Below are 17564 nucleotides of genomic sequence, written 5' to 3' on the forward strand. Positions count from 1 at the left end.
TCTTTATTTGTAAAGCTGAAGTGTTTAATGTTTGTAAACTTCCCTTTAACCCACCCCCATTCCCTATGCCTGATTTGTAACCTACGCCTGATTTTCTAAAGTGTAGACAAGGTTTTTTCGAGCGTACAAAAATCTTCACTTACTCCATTCTAAGTTAGTTTGGAGTAAGTTTTCACTGCCGAAACTTTGAAAACAGGCGTAAGTGGCCGGACACGCCCACTTTTGAAAAAAAAATTCTGTTCCAAAGTGAAACTGTTCTAACTGACTCGAACTGGAGCAAACTAAATGCCGAGAATTTGAATTTCTAAGATACTCCGTTCTACACCAGTTGCTCCAAAAAATCAGGAGCAACTGAGGCCGAAACTTGGGCCCATAGAATTATTTGACTGCAATGTCAAGAATCTGAATTAGCCTAGTTACAAACTAGAATTTCCAAATCTCAAGTGTGATATTTATACCAACTAAAATATGATGAAAGAAAATTCATTTTTGTTGCTGACTGCAGGGCACGTTACAGGTAAAGGGTAATAAATTTAGCACATATCTCAAACAATTTGTGATGCTTCTCTGCTCTGATCCTTGAAAACAGAAGAAGCAGCAGAACCAACAAATAGCAGTGAGCTGTTTTCAATATATGTGAGGGAATAACTTAGACAGAATTTTAATCTACTACTTCCCCTTTTCGAATACCCAGAATACTAAGTGTGTTTTTCAAGCTGATTTCAAATATTAAAACAATGGATGTGTCAGGGCATCAAAATATATTAAACCTCCACTGACCTCTTTTCTCCACCTGCTCCCCTTTTCTCATCTCTCCCCTTTCCCACCTCTCCTCTCTCCTTTCCTCCTCTCTCATCTTCCCTCCTCCCCCTTCCACCTTTTTTATTTTCTCCCACCTTGGTTCAATTTCCCTCCCACCCGCTAACCCTACATGGATCTGCATACTGCACTTGACTTTAACATGCCATCTGCAACACCACGGAAGATCAACAAGTTAGTTATCCCTAAGAAAAAAACACAAGAAATAGGAGCAGGAGTAGGCCATTTGGCCCCTTGAACCTGCTCCGCCATTAAATATCATAGCTGATCTGAACATGGACTCTGCTCCACTTCCCTGCCCGCTCTCCATAACCCTTTATTCCCTTATCACTCAAAAATCTGTCGCTCTCCACCTTAAATATATTCAATGACCCAGCCTCCACAGATTTACAACCCTCTGAGAAGAAATTCCTCCTCATCTCAATTTTAAATGGGCAGCCCCTTATTCTGAGACGATGCCCCCTAGTTTCCCCTATGAGTGGAAATATCCTCTCTGCATCCACCTTGTCAAGCTCCCTCATTAACTTTAATATTTCGATAAGATCACCTCTCATTCTTCTGAACTCCAATGAGTATAGGCCCAACGTATCTTCATAAGTCAACCGCCTCATCTCCGGAATCAACCTAGTGAACCTTCTCTGAACAGCCTCCAATACAAGTATATTCTTCCTTAAATACGGAGACCAAAACTTTACACAGTACTCTAGGTGTGGCCACACAAATACCCTGTACAGTTGTAGCAGGACTTTTCTGCTTTTATACTCCATCCCCCTTGCAATAAAGGTTAACATTCCATTTGCCTCCCTGATTACTTGCTGTACCTGTATACTAACTTTTTGTGTTTCATGCACAAGGACCCCCAGGTCCCTCTGTACTGCAGTATTTTGCAATTTTTTTCCATTTTAAAATATAATTTGCTTTTCTATTTTTTTTTCTGCCGAAGTGGATAACCTCACATTTTCCCACCTTATACTCCATCTGCCAAATTTTTGCCCACTCACTTAACCTGTCTATATCCCTTTGCAGATTTCTTGTGTCCTCCTCACACTTTGCTTTCCAACCTATCTTTGTATCATCAGCAAACTTGGCAACATTACACTCGGTCCCTTCATCCAAGCCATTAACATAGATTGTAAATAGTTGAGGCCCCAGTACTGATCCCTGTGGCACCCCACTAGTTACTATTTGCCAACTGGAAAATGACCCATTTATCCTGACTCTCTGTTTTCTATTAGTTAGCCAATCCTCTATCCATGCTAATATATTACCCCCAACCCCGTGAACTTTTATCTTATACAGTAACCTTTTATGTGGCACCTTATTGAATCCCTTCTGGAAATCCAAATACATCAAATCCACTGTTTTCCCCCTTATCCACCCTGTTTGTTACATCCTCAAAGAACTCCAGCAAATTTGTCAAACATGATTTCCCTTTCATAAAACCATGTTGACCCTGCTTGATTGAATCATGCTTTTCCAAATGTCCTGTTACGGAAATTTGCACTTATATAGCACCTTTTGCAACGTCCTAAAATCTCCTTATGTGGCTCTGTGTCAAACTTTGTTTAATAACGCTTTTGTGATGCAATTTCGGACATTTTACTACACTAAAGGTGCTATATAAATGCAACTTGTTGTAAACACTCCACTGTATCTAGGGATTCAGAACATTGTCACAACACAAGTTATTTCCATTTTCAGTTCTCCATGTATAAATTGTTCTTAAGTGAAAAGGTCTTAGTGATGTAATTATATTGTGTGATTTATTTATCCAGGTTGTTATGATGGCTCCGTCTGTGTGCTAAAAGGCAATGATGGGGAAACATTCTGGATTTTTTGCACTGGTAATTCAGTGAAAAGTTCTCCTATTGTGGATCCTGATCTGGGACTGGTCTTTGTTGGATCACATGACCAGCACATCTACGCTTTGGACATTCTTGTAAGAATTTCAGCAGTTCTGCTTTGTTTGCAGTTTAAAAATCTGTTTTGAATAAGTGATTTTGGAAAACATACATACATCAGAATTTACATTTGTTTTAGTCAGAAATGTTCTGTCGTTCATTATGATACAAATCACATGTAATGTACTCCCATGTTCTCTACACAACAAGAACTAGCATTTATATAGTGCCTTACATAGTAAAACGTCCCAAGGCACTTCAGGAGCATTATCAAACACTGAGCCACATATTAGGACAGGTCACCAAAACTTGATGAAAAAGGTAGGTTTTACAGCACAGAAACAGGCCATTTGGCACAACCAGTCCATGCCAGTGTTTATGCTCCATTCACGCCTCCTCCCGTCTTTCTATCAGCATAATTCCTTCTCCCTCGTGCTTATCTAGCCTCCCCTTAAATGCATCTATACTGTTCGCTTCAACTATTCCCGTTGTTGTGAGTTCCATATTCTCATCACTCTCTGGGTAAAGAAGTTTCTTCTGAATTCCCTATTTGATTTCTTGGTGACTTTCTTATATTGATGACCTCTAGTTTTGCTCTTCGCCACAAGTGGAAACACTCTCTGTCCATTCTATCAAAACCTTTCATAATTTTAAAGACCTCTATTAGGTCACCCCTCAGCCATCTCTTTTCAAGAGAAAAGAGACTCAGCCTCTTCATCCTTTTCTGATAGATATACCCTTGCATTTCTGGTACCTTCCTTGTAAATCTTTTATGCACCATCTCCAGTGCCTCTATATCCTTTTTATAATATGGCGACCAGAATTGTATGCAGTACTCCCTCAAGTGTGATCTAACTAAGATTCGATCAAGTTTAACATAACTTCTCTACTTTTCAATTCAATTCCTCTCGAAATAAACCCTAGTGCTTGGTTTGGTTTTTTATGGCCTTGCTAACCTGTGTCGGTACTTTTAGCGATTTGTGTATTTGTACTCCGAGATCCAGTGCAGGAAAGTGGAGTTGAGATAGAAGATCAGCCATAATCTTATTGAATGATGGAGCAGGCTCAAGGGGCCGATTGGCCTACTCTTGCTCCTATTTCTTATGTTCTTATCCCGTTGCTCTTCTACCCCACTTAGTTTCATAGTTTCCAATTAATATGTGACCTCCCCATTTTTCTTACCGAAATGTAATACCTCACATTTATCTGTGTGGAATTTAATTTGCCAATTATACGCCCATTCTTCAAGTTTATTAATGTCTTCTTGTAATTTGTTGCAGTTCTCCTCAGTATTGGCTATTTTCCCCCCGCCCCCCCCCCCCCCCAATTTGGTGTCATCTACAAATGTAGAAATTGTTTTTGATTCCAAAATCGAAATCGTTAATATAAATTGTGAACAATAGTAGTCCCACCACTTCCCACCTTCTGCCACTCTGAATAGCTACCCTTTACCCCACTCTCTGATTTCTGTCTTAAAGCAAGCTAGTTATCCAGTCTGCTACTTGTCCCCTGACTCCGCATGCTCTGACCTTATTCATTAGTCTATTATCGGGTACCTTATGAAAGACCTTTTGAAAATCTACTGTTGATCAACTTCTGTACTCGAGATAGATTTAGGTAACAGTGGAGTAAAACAGAACGAATGGGAAAGAGCAAAAAACAAATGATGGAGGTGGAAATCTAATGGGACCAACAATTGCAAAAAAAAAATGAGCTATAGCGTCTAATTGTAGATGATAGTGGTTTGGAATTGGACTTGTCGGGGCCAAATTGGGACATGCGCGAGGTTGTTGACTGCTCCCTGCATGTACAATTTGGCAATGTTGTTGGCTATAAACAATCCCATTTGAATTGCAGAGGAAGCCATACATCCCATTGCAGTCCCCCCCCCCCCCCCCCTCACTTAGATAACCTCCCCTTCCCCTCCTTACCTGCTTTAAGGAGCATCATAAAGGAGGAGAGGGAGGCAGAGAGATTTATGGCGCTTAGAGCCTAGACAGCTGAAGGCTTGGCTGCCAATGGCGGGGCAAAGGGAGCAGGAGGTCAGAATTGGAGGAACGCAGAGTTTTCGAAGGGTTGTAGGGCTGGAGATAAATAGGGGAAGGAGATGGAGGGATTTGAACATAAGGGTGAGAATTTTAAAATTTGAGTAATTGCTGGACTGGAAGCACAGGGCTGATGGGTGAAGGGGTCTTGGGATGACAGGATACAGGCAGCAGATCTTTGGATTTGCTATCATTTACGGAGGGTGAAAAATGGGAGGCTGGCTAGGTGACCAATGGAATAGTCGAATATGAAGATAGCAAAATCATGGATGTGGGTCTCAGCAACAGATGGACTAAGCTGGGACAGTGATGGGAAATATTACAGAGGTGTGTATCTAATTTTGGAAGGCACTACTGTGCTAAATAATATTACTTCCCTATTATCGATGCTCAGAGCAGGGTTGCATGAAGCATACATTTAAATCCTGTGACCTTGGGACTAGATTGTGAATAGCAAGGCTCAGGAAGTTTTGTCTGCTAATTTTGAGCATGATTCAATCTGCCTAAGATAGTATTCCATGTCAAAATTCTCAAGCTGAATGGTAACTTATGTCATCATTTATAAACAGACAATTAATTGATACTCTAAAGATGCAAAATCCAGTATTTTTCAGTATTATAACCAACAATTTCCCCTGAGTTACGTAGGTGTGCACTTGTGCAGCAAATATAAATGGACCACGTACGAAAAAAACTTAGAGGAAACATTGATCATAACTAAAATCCTTTACATTCATAATGGCTTGTTACTTTCTTTGTATAGGATAAAGCGTGTGTCTGGAAATTGCACTGTGGAGGAGGTGCTGTGTTCTCAACTCCTTGTTTAAACAAATCACCACGGTTACTCTATGTAGCAACCCTTGGAGAATCATTGGTAGCTGTCAATCCAGTAAGTCGTTAATAAGTAATCAGTAAATGATGTGTGTGTGCTACATAACACCACCTCATAAATTTATGTTATGCCTGTGTATCTGAGCATCCTAATTAGTTGTCAAAATAATGCAAATTCTATAAAAATATATAGTGTGTAAATGCAACTTATAAAGTGTTAAGACATTGTAAAGAATTCAGGTCATTCGCAATATGGCAAGATAAACTGTGATTTGAATTTATACTGTTTACATTGAACATATGATGCCCGGGGCCTGATAGTCTACATCCCAGAGTGCTCAAGGAAGTGGCCCTAGAAATAGTGGATGCATTGGTGATCATTTTCCAACAGTCTTATCGACTCTGGGTCAGTTCCCATGGACTGGAGGGTAGCTAATGTAACACCACTTTTTAAAAAAGAAGGGAGAGAGAAAACGGGTAATTATAGACCGGTTAGCTTGACATCAGTAGTGGGGAAAATGTTGGAATCGATCATGAAGGACGAAATAGCAGCGCATTTGGAAAGCAGTGACAGGATCGGATCAAGTCAGCATGGGTTTATGAAAGGGAAATCATGCTTGACGAATCTTCTGGAATTTTTTGAGGATGTAACTAGCAGAGTGGACAAGGGAGAACCAGTGGATGTGGTGTATTTGGACTTTCAGAAGGCTTTTGACAAGGTACCGCACAAGAGATTATTGTGCAAAGTCAAAGCACATGGTATTGGGGATAATATACTGACGTGGATAGAGGAAGCAGAGAGTTGGGATAAACTGGTCCTTTTCAGAATGGCAGGCAGTGACTAGTGGAGTGCCGCAGGGCTCAGTGCTGGGACCCCAGCTCTTTACAATATACATTAACGATTTCGATAAAAGAATAGAGTGTAATATCTCCAGGTTTGCAGATGACACTAAACTGGGTGGCAGTGTGAGCTGTGAGGAGGACGCTAAGAGGCTGCAGGGTGACTGGGACAGGTTAGGTGAGTGGGCAAATACATGGCAGATGCAATATAATGTGGATAAATGTGAGGTTATTTAGGTGGCAAAAACACGAAGGCAGAATATTATCTGAATGGCGGCAGACTAGGAAAAGGGGAGGTGCAACAAGACCTGGGTGTTATGGTTCATCAGTCATTGAAAGTGGGCATGCAGGTACAGCAGGCGGTGAAGTAAACAAATGGTATATTGGCCTTCATAGCTAAGGGATTTGAATATAGAAACAGGGAGGTCTTACTGCAGTTGTACAGGGCCTTAATGAGGCCTCACCTGGAATATTGTGTTCAGTTTTGGTCTCTTAGTCTGAGGAAGGACGTTCTTGCTATTGAGGGAGTGCAGCGAAGGTTCACCAGACTGATTCCAGGGATGGCTGGGCTGTCATATGAGGAGAGACTGGATCAACCTTTATTCACTGGAGTTTAGAAGGATGAGAGGGGATCTCATAGAAACATATAAGATTCTGTCGGGACAGGACAGGTTAGATGCGGGAAGGATGTTCCCGATGTTGGGGAAGTCCAGAACCAGGGGACATAGTCTTAGGATAAGGGGTAGACCATTTAGGACTATGAGATGAGGAGAAACTTCTTCACTCAGCGTTGTTAACCTATGGAATTCCCTGCCGCAGAGAGTTGTTGATGCCAGTTCACTGGATATATTCAGGAGGGAGTTAGATATGGCTCTTACGGTTCAGGGGATCAAGGGGTATGGAAAGAAAGCAGGAAAGGGGTACTGAAGGAATAATCAGCCATGATCTTATTGAATGGCGGTGCAGGCTCGAAGGGCCGAATGGCCTACTCCTGCACCTATTTTTCTATGTTTCTAAAAGAAGGAGGCTGAACAAAAATGGACAAATATATCAAACTTCCATTTCGATAAATAACTACACTTGGATGTATGAGCAGCATGAAAAAGAAGCATAAAATAAGGGACATGACATGCATTCACATGTTTAAAAATGGAAAGGAATTTAGATATAACAATTTTCAGCTGACATTTATGAATATGGAAAGAAAAACAGCAGCATTTAGATTGTGATTTTTTTTTTAAATAATTGCAGGACACTGGAAGTGTAGTTTGGAAACGTTCCTGTGGCAAGCCTTTATTTTCTTCACCACAGTGTACTTCTCAGTCTGTGTACATTGGTTGTGTTGATGGGAGCCTGCAATGCTTCAGCCATAATGGTGATCAGGTACAATTTGAACTGACAATTTAAGTACCTAACAAGTATTTTGATTTAGTATCTGTATAAAATTTGTCAAATTTTAAAACTAATATCTAAAATAAATTTAAATAATCCTTCGAGGTGCCAAGTCTTTTTGTTCCAGGTGTATCTAATTTGTATAACAATTCTAAAGTAGGTTGGTTGGCTCAGCTGTGGCTCAGTGGATAGCGCACTCGCCTCTGAGTCAGAGGGTCGTGGGTTCAAATCCCACTCCAGGAACTTAAGTGCATAAATCTAGGCTGACACTCCAGTGCGGTGCCGAGGGAGTGCTGCACTGTTGGAGGTCCCATCTTTCAGATGAGACATTAAACCGAGGCCCCATCTGCCCTCTCAGGTGAACATAAAATATCCCATGACACTATATCGAAGAAGAGCAGGGGAGTTATACCCAATGTCCTGGCCAATATTTATCCCTCAATCAACATAACAAAACAGATTATCTGGTCATTATCACATTGCTGTTTGTGGAAGTTTGCTGTGCACAAGTTAGCTGCCACGTGTCCCACATTACAACAATGACTACACTCCAAAAGTACTTCATTGGCTGTAATTTTGTAGAGCATGCTAGATTCATTTACTCAGGTGTCGGCCTTGGCTCAGTGCAAGCACTTTCACCTCTTGAGTCCGAAGGTTGTGAATTCAATCTCCACTCCGAGACTTGAGCCCATAATCTGACACTTCACTGTAGTACTGAGGAAGTGCTGCACTGTCAGAGGTGTCGCCTTTCGGATGAGACGCCAAACCGAGGCCCCGTCTGTCCTCACAGATGCACATAAAAGATCTAGTTGCAGTTATCAAAGAAAAGTAGGAGTGGTCTCCTGGTGTCCTGGCCAACATTTGTCCCTCAACCAACCTCACTAAAACATAATCATTCATCTCACTGATGTTTATGGGACCTTGTTTTGTGTTGCATTTGAGTACAAAATAACAGTGACGACACTTCAAAAGTAGTTCATTGACTGAAGCCGCCTGGGACGTCCTGAGGACATAAAATATGTTATATAAATCCAAGTTTGTTCTTCTCTTTTAACATGGTTATTGATTTTTAGTTTTGGCAGTTCTCAACTGGGGGTCCTATCTTTTCTTCACCGTGCATCTACAGTTTTTCTGCAACAAATCAGAAAATAATATGTGGATCTTATGACTGTTTTGTGTACTGCTTGAATGAAGATGGAGATCTCGTGTGGAAGTTTGAAACCAGCAATCAAGTATATGCAGTTCCATTTGTTTTTACCAACTGTGATCTTAATGATAGAACATTAGTTGCTGTGATCTCTACAGATGGAAACTTGTGGATCCTGGTTGCTACAACAGGAGAATTGGTTACTTCATATTCCCTTCCAGGCGAGGTGTTCTCTTCACCAGTCGTATGGAAAGAAACACTTATTGTAGGTTGTAGAAACAACTATGTCTATTGTTTGGAGATGTCTACATCAGAACAAAAAAAAATGGCCTTGGGTGAAAGTGAGCAGTTTCCTCAATAATTAAATGCGCTTTTTTATGAGACCCTGATTAATTCTGGATATTTAGCCTTTATAATTATCCACGGGCAAGCAATGGCAGTCCTTGAGCTAAAGTTGCTTCCAGAGATGCTGCAGGTTTTTGTGCAACTCCAAAGACTTATGTAATCTAAATCACACTGGAAAGGGTGTCAGTAACTACACGGTTACTTAGAAAAGTCTGGAACTGCCAAAACAGGGTATTGGTTTGAACAATATCTTGCAACTCTCCAAGGATCAGCAGACCTATCAGACATGACTGAAAATTAAACATGGTCCATAAAAGGAAGGAAAGCCAGACCCATATTAAATCAAAATGCAGAGACTGTTATTGTTTTATTTTTAAATTAAGGAATAAGAGCCATTTCATCTAGCCTTGGTGTCATTTTTTTTTATCCCAGCTTGAAACTTTTGGTTTGTGTAAGATCTAACCTAATGACACCATTATTTTATATTGGTGATGCTATGTTAAGTAGTACAGGCAGTTAGCTTAACAGCAGGGTATTGTTATCAAATATGGCAACAGTGAATAGACATTTCTATTGAGCCATTAGCTTTGAGGAGTGAACTGGATCCATATTCTGTGGCTGGGAATTACACCGGTCTGCTCATTCAGTTTTGCTCTGTGCCTGCTTCTGATTGTAGGAGAAATTCAGTGGGACCTTACAAAGTCTGTTTTTATCTGTCAGATTTGATGGATCAGCTGGTCTAACAGTCAATTTTGTATGTTCATATTTAATTAAAAGGATGCTGCTGCAATAGAAACAACCTGGTTTGTTGTAGACTCTCCGAAAAGTGAGGCAAAGATCAAAATAGCTGACGGGGACTAGCGGACTTTGAATCAAAGTTCATATTAATGCAAAGCTAAAATGTACATTAGTTTAAAAATTGAAACCAGACAGATTTCAGCATTTTGATCATTGGTACTATATCTTAAAACATCCTAGCAGACCATTTAAGCTAGTTGTATGCAAATTAATATGAATTATGTTGTGTATTCTTAATTCCTATGGAATCATATCAATAGTTTTCTTGGGGAATTTCTGCAAATTACAGATCATTTGCATGGAGTGAAATCTTGCTGAATTATAGTGGGGCAAAATAATTAGGTGTTTAAGTTCATTATGACTATCGTCCGATTCATTGTTTAAAAATGATGAAACTAATAAATGTCTTATTTTATTGTGTAAACCTTTTACTTGTGCAGTGTTTTTTAAGCATGTAAATGCAATGGGGAACTACCCACAGCTATGAGAGTCAATCAGAGGCTGGTATTCTGCTGGTAGTTCCCCAAAGCTACTCCACCTAGATAGTGCAGCTGCAACAATACTCAAGAAGCTCAACACAGTCCAGGACAAACCAGTCCGCTTGATCGGCAGCCCATCTTTAACTACCACTCCCAGCTACAGCGGCACACTGTGGCTGCAGTGTGTACTCGGTTGAGGAAAAAGGAAGACATATCAGAAGCACTAGTGTGGAAGGTGGTGTCGTCAGAGCAGATGCAACGGAGACTGAGAAACTGGGAGAATGGAATGGAGTTCTTACAGGATGTGCGGTGGGAGAAAGTGTAGTCCAGGTAGCTGTGGGAGTGGGCTTATAGTGGGCTCAATTTTGGCCAGGAGTTGCTCTGTTTTTTTTTTGGAGTAACTTGGTTTTTCTGGCGTAACTTAAAAATCCCCATTTTCCTCAATCAATTTGCACCAGTGTAACTGAGTTAGTTGTGATTTTTTTAGGTTGGTTTTTTTTTCTCAAAAGGGGGCATTACCAGCCACCTACACCAGTTCTGCCCATTTAGGCAACTTTGGCCAGCTAATAGTTACTCCATTTAGACTTAGGCCAGCGTATATGGCCATTTCGGAAAACCCTTGGGGAGAGTTAAAGAAATCGGTGCAGGTAGGTACATCGGAGGCCATTCGGTCTGGGATAGGGGCGGGAAGGGAACTGGAGAGGACCTGCACCTAAAGCATCAAGCCTTACAAACCACTAAACCTTGCAAATAAAAAGTTCTAAGAATTCAATAAGAAATAAAAAATTGAAATAAGTCCTACCTTCATCTTCAAACTTGGCCCGGGAAGGCAGTGGGCCAGATGATGTGGGAGGCCATTCAGCCTGGGCTAGGGGTGGGACAACGCACTGGGAGGCCACTCAGCTTGGGCTTGGGGCAGGAGCAATGGAATTGGCCGGCATCGGAGTCCACAGAGCGGCTGCAGCAAGCAAATGGAGAGGCGGGGGTGCGGAGCGATGGAACTGGCCGGCATCGGGGCCCACAGAGTGACTGCAGTAAGCAAATCAATGGAGGGAGTGGGGGTGGGGGGTAGGGGGGAGGGAAGGAGGAAGGGAGCTGGCAAGCACTGGGGACAGAGAGGTAGAGGCTGCAATTCAATGGAGAAGTGAGGGTGGGGGGTGGGAGGGAGAAAGGTCATAAGACCTTTGGGTGTGGTCCAACCATACAGACCTTGGAGGGGAGAGAGAACTGTAAAACTGTGCTGCCTGCTTTCCTGCAGTTTTAACCACCTTTGAAAGTTTAACTTTAAGTATCGGGGCAATACTGACAATGGCATAACTTTTGCAAACATTCTGCATCATTGTGCTACGTAGGAGACAATTGATTAGAGCTCATCACATCAGGAACATCAGAGCCCGTAGGCTTGTGGACAGGAGGCCTTACCCACCTCGGCAATTTCGAGTACCTGCACCTGAGTGATGCAGAATGTGTCAGAAGGCTGTGTTTCCGCAGTGAAGTCTGTAAGAACTGAGAGTTGCTGAGACCAGACCTACAGCCGAGAAGCGGCAGGTGGACTGCTTTGTCAGTTGAAGTGAAGGTCACAGCTGCACTTTCATGCTATGCCTCCGGATCGTTTCAAGCTACAACTGGAGATGTGTGCGCCATCTCTCAACATGCAATATATGTCTCCCATTCACCAGGTCACAGCTGCACTGTATGTGCAGAGGAATGACTTCATCAAGTTCCCAATGACCACCCAAGCAATCCATGACAGGGCTGTGGGGTTCTCAAGGATTGCTGGCTTCCCAAAGGTACAGGGCTGCATTGATTGTACCCACATCGCCTTGCGAGCACCTTTGGAGAATGCCGAGCTGTTCAGGAATAGAAAAGGCTTCCACTCCATTAATGTGCAACTCGTGTGTGACAACATGCATCGCATCATGTTAGTCGATGCAAGATACCCTGGCAGCACCCATGATGCGTTCATCCTACACAACAGCGTTATATCTGACATGTTTGAGCAGCAGCCAGAAGGGCAGAGCTGGCTACTGGGGGCCACCTGGCTCATGACGCCCTACGCGTAACCCGGAAAGAAACCATCAATACAACATGTTGCACATTACGACGCGCAGCATCATAGAGAGGACCATTGGCATCTTGAAACAGCGTTTCCAATATCTGGACCATTCCGGAGGTTACTTGCAGTACTCCCCTGAGATTGTTGGTCACTGTTGTGTGCTGCAAGCTGCATAACTTAGTCATCATGAGGCAGCAACAGCTAATATTGGAAGAAGACCTAGCTGCGGCAAGAGCGGCTGATGATAATGATTTGGAAGATGCAGGTGACGAGCAGGAGGAGGTGGTAGAGGAGGATGATGACGAGGATGAGGAAACCATGCAAGTGCCTGAGGCCGGAGCAGCACGGCGGAGGAGGGCGGGCCATCGTGCCCCTTTAACGATTGCTCGAGCCTTGCACCAGCAGCTCATCCGTGAACACTTTACTGATGCCTGAGGGCTCAGCGACAGCTATTCCGCATGGACATGTTTATTTCTGCAATGTTGTGTTGTGTTAATGGAACATGATTCAGTTTTAATGTAAAATATTTTATTCAAAAATTTACAATGTACTTTAGTGTAATAAAATTATTTTTGTATCAAACTTTAGTATGACTCTTTAAGATCACTTAAAAACTTTAAGATCACTTATAAAGTTGTAAATTTACAGAACTTACAAAATACTTTCAATGTGAGAACAGTAATATCAACAACAACAGCAGCAAAGAAAGGCTGCACCCATCTCTCATCCCCCTTAGTCTAACACCGCCCACCGCGCTTGGTCTTGTACTCTCCACCACCCCTGCCCGCAGGCGGTGGCACAGTGTTTTTGGGCTTGGTACCAAGCTTATTCCTTCCAATATCTCAGTGAATGTGCACTTCTTGGTGGGTGGGGTGGGGGGTGGCATCAGGTGTTAATGTGGAGGGCCCGGCTTGCGTCTCTTCAGAGGCTGGTGTGGGGATTCCAGGGGGAGTGGCAGTTGATTCTGTCAATGAGCGCATGGTCTGTGTGTGTTCCCTTATTGCAGCAGCTAACTCACACTTGCCCTCCCTCATGCACCCTGCCAGTGTCTCACCGGACTGAAACATTCCCTCCCTGATGGCCTGTATCATTGCCAGTGTCGTCCTTTCCACTACCTCTGACATTCCCTCCCTCATGGACACTATTCCCTCACTGATGTTCCCCGACATCGTTCCCATTTCCCGTGCCATTGCTGTTACTTCTGACAGTCCTGCTACCTCATCACTCGCCCCACTGATGGTGTCCAGGAGTGATTGGGTAAGGTCAATGCTCTCTGCACTCAATGCCATGATCTGAACCACATCTGTTGCATCCTGCATCTCAGGAGCGCGCAGTCGATTTCTCCTTCCCTTCACCTTGGGTCTGCCTTGCGGCATCCCAGTGAGAGGCACAGGCTCGGAAGGTGGGGCCCTGGGTGTTGCATGCTGCATCCCACCACTGGGTCCCGCAACCTCGGACGGTGAGAAACCAAGGAATGTCCCACCAGAACTCAAATCACTCGTCATGGAATGGTTGAAACCAAGAGATATCCCACCAGAAATCAAATCACTAGTCATGGAATGGCTGAAACCAAGGGATGTCCCACCAGAAATCAAATCACTAGTCATGGAAGGGGCTTGCACCTCTGATAACTGCACATTTTCCAAATTCAGAATATAAGTGGTAGTAGCTGCATCCAGCTGACACAACTCCCCCTCACCCCATATTGGTCTGGAAGGTTGGCTTTGAAGATGTTCTCATGCTCAGGCTCGGACGCGTCTGAATCTTCTGGGTCTTCAGGATTGGCATCAGGTTCTGCAAAATATAACAGTCAAATGTTTAGCAGCAGAGGAGGGGGCAAGATGGGTGGGTGGCATGAGTAGGATCATACCCAGCAGGCCAGACAGTAGGTTGATTTGAAGGGCCACAATGAATTTTCAGGACTTGCCTTCTCCCTCGAGTGTGGGCCCAGCTTGTGCAGTACTGATTGTTTTTCTCCAGGCAGGACCCATCAAAGCAGTGACCCTCTCTTCCAAGGGTGTCAGTGGGTGCAGATTTGACAGGCCTCTTCCTGTTCGATTTCTTTCCCTTTTGTTGTGGGACAATTTCTTTTGCAAAGATGAAAATGCAACTTTTTAGAGAGGGTGTCTTTCTGCTGGATGGGACATATACAGCTAGTCACATTTACAATTGCAATTGCATTGAATAAATGAAAATATTACTTACACTAACTACTTGACCAAGGTCCTGCCATTTTTTACACTGGCATTCAGATCTCTTGGTGTTCACCAATGCGCAGAAATCTTCTGCAACTTGGTTCCAGCGTTTCTTCATTTCTTTGGGTGGTACTTTTGTGCGACCTCTGCTGGTATCCAGCTCCTGCCATCTGTTCTCAATGACATTAATTAGTATCCACTTCATCATGCAAAAAATTCTTTGTTCTTGGTGCACGTTGCTGTATTGAGACACACACACCACTTTTCCAATGCTCTTAGTCCTTGTTTTGCATGCAGCAGTGATTTTTACAAATACAGCACTCCTTCTGGCACTTTTGCAGGCATGCAGCACTGATTTTACCAAACAGCACTGCTTGAATTCAGCAGTTAATTTCGTACCACAGCACTCCTGGCACCAAAACACAAGCAGCTAACTAACTCTTTAAAAATGGCTAATTGGCAACTTTCAGCGCTACTGCTCATGCGCGGACATCACTAGCGGACTCCACTGCGCATGTGCAGACGTCCTGGTGCAGTTTTCGGCACAGAACATTGGTTCCACCCCCGACTCGACTGGCCACGCTGCGCGACTGCAGTGAAGAGGCCGGACAACGGCCAAAGTGGCAACAACATTTTTCGGCTCACTTCAGAACGGAGAAAAGCGGCGCAACTCTGGTAGGTGTGCCGAAAAATGGGCTCGGCCAAAATTGAGGCCAGTGAATGTCAATAATCTGTCCCCAGAAATGGAGACAGAGAAGTCACGGAAGGGAAGAGTCGGAGATGGACCATGTAAAGGTGATGGAAGGGTGGAAATTGGATGCAAAGTGAATTAAACTTTCTAGTTCAGGGCGAGAGCAGGCAACTGCACTGATCTAGTCATCAATGTAATGGAAAAAGAGGTGAGGGAGGGGTCCCGAATAGGACTGGAACAAAGAATGTTCCACATATCCCACAAAAAGGCAGGCATAACTCGGACCCATGCAGGTTCCCATAGCGATACCATTAATTTGGAGGAAATGAATAGAGTTAAAGGAGAAGTTGTTCAAAGTGAGAACAAGTACAGCCAGGCGGAGGAGGGTGGTGGTGGATGGGGACTGGTTGGGCCTCTCTTCGAAGAAGAAGCGGAGCGCCCTCAGGCCATCCTGGTGGGGGATGGAAGTGTAGAGGGATTGGACGTCCATGGTGAAAAGGAGACGGCTGGGGCCAGGAATCTGTTAAAGTGGCAGAGGAGTCGTGGATGTAGGTGGGAAGGGACTGGACAAGGGGAGAAAAAATAGAGTTGAGATAGGAAGAAATCAGTTCCGTGGGGCAAGAACAGGCTGAAACGATGGGTCTACCAGGGCAGTCCTGTTTGTGGATCTTGGGAAGGAGGTAGAAGCGGGCTGTGTGGGGTTGAGGAACTATGAGGTTGGTGGCTGTGGAGGGCAGATCACGAGAGGAGATGAGATCAGTGATGGTCTGGGAAATTATGGCTTGATGTTCGATAGTGGGGTCATGGTCCAGGGGGAGGTTGGAGGAGGTGTCGGAGAGTTGCCGATCAGCCTCCGCAAGGTAGAGGTCGGTCTGCCAAACAACAACAGCGCCACCCTTGTCAACAGGTTTAATGACAAAGTTGGGGTTGGATCTGAGAGAGTGGAGTGCTGCAAGTTCAGAGTAAGATAGGTTGGAGTGAGTGAGGGGAGCAGAGAAATTAAGATGGCTGATGTCCCGTCAGTAGCTCGCAATGAAGTGATCGAGAGAAGGTAAGAGGCCGGAGGGAGGGGTCCAGGTAGAGCGAGAATTCTAAAAACGGGAGAAAGGGTCAGCTGTGGGGGGTGGGGAAAGACTCCTGGCCAAAGCAGTGGGCACGGAGGCAAAGGCGGTGGAAAAAGGGTTCAGCATCGTGCCGAGCTTTCAATTCATTGAGATAAGGGGATGAAACCCAGGCCTTTGCTGAGGACTGATCGTTCGGTTTCCAAGAGGGGAAGGTCAGAGGGGATAGTGAAAATAAGGCGGCTCACCACACCTCGTATAACTGCTGGTCTTGCTAGCGACATCCGTATCTCGGGAATGAATAATTAAAAAAACTAGGTCACACAGTACTTAGCAAAATGACTTACATCTGTGCTTGGATTGAATCCAACTCTGACTAATGCACTAAAATATACTTGAATGTTGTTTCTGGACAATGTTGGAATGCCACTGGATGGTGCTAGAGAGTAACAGAATGCATTTCTATTCCCCTGACTCCACTGGGTTCATGATTTCAGTTGTACAAGGAGAAGTTGGACACCATCAGTATTTCCTAGCAATTGGCTGAGGAGTGGCATAGGCAGAGGTCTGACACCAGGTCAGCTGCCTGGTCCCTTAAGTTACAGAAACTGCATGTCTTGTTGGGATGAAGGAAATAAAGGGATTTCAAACATAAATAAAATGTACCTGTGTGATAGTCTCTTTTTTGCTTACTTGACTATAATGTTCAAATTATGCCTTTTTGATCTTAGTCAGATTGGTTCACTGATTTAATTAGCAGATGGTTTGATTTAAAGAAATGGTTCATATGAACATATGAATTTGACTGGCAGTAAAAGACGAGCTGGTCCATCAATCCAGCCCCACCATGATGGCCAGACCATCATGACTAAATAATACTTCCCTCTTCCCCACCCCCCACAGCCATTTAATCTCCTGGGAGAGGAAAAAAAAACAGCGCCAAAAGGGGGAAAATACTCTGGAG

At 43.6% G+C, this 17564-nt stretch overlaps 1 protein-coding gene across 3 annotated transcripts in view; it reads left to right on the forward strand.

Annotated features, from left to right (window-relative positions):
• Positions 1-10542, forward strand: part of aasdh (aminoadipate-semialdehyde dehydrogenase) — a 55990-nt gene extending 45448 nt beyond the window's left edge. For all 3 annotated transcript variants that reach the window (XM_070869872.1, XM_070869863.1, XM_070869877.1), the window contains 4 exons: positions 2595-2758; positions 5529-5654; positions 7688-7819; positions 8902-10542. In XM_070869872.1, coding sequence (XP_070725973.1) covers positions 2595-2758; positions 5529-5654; positions 7688-7819; positions 8902-9336 — 857 coding nt within the window. In that variant the 3' untranslated portion in view covers positions 9337-10542. The remainder of the gene's footprint in view (positions 1-2594; positions 2759-5528; positions 5655-7687; positions 7820-8901) is intronic.
• The last annotated feature ends 7022 nt before the right edge of the window (positions 10543-17564 follow it).

This window comes from Pristiophorus japonicus, chromosome 2 (genome assembly GCF_044704955.1).
Source record: "Pristiophorus japonicus isolate sPriJap1 chromosome 2, sPriJap1.hap1, whole genome shotgun sequence".
Classification (NCBI taxonomy): Eukaryota; Metazoa; Chordata; class Chondrichthyes; family Pristiophoridae; genus Pristiophorus; species Pristiophorus japonicus.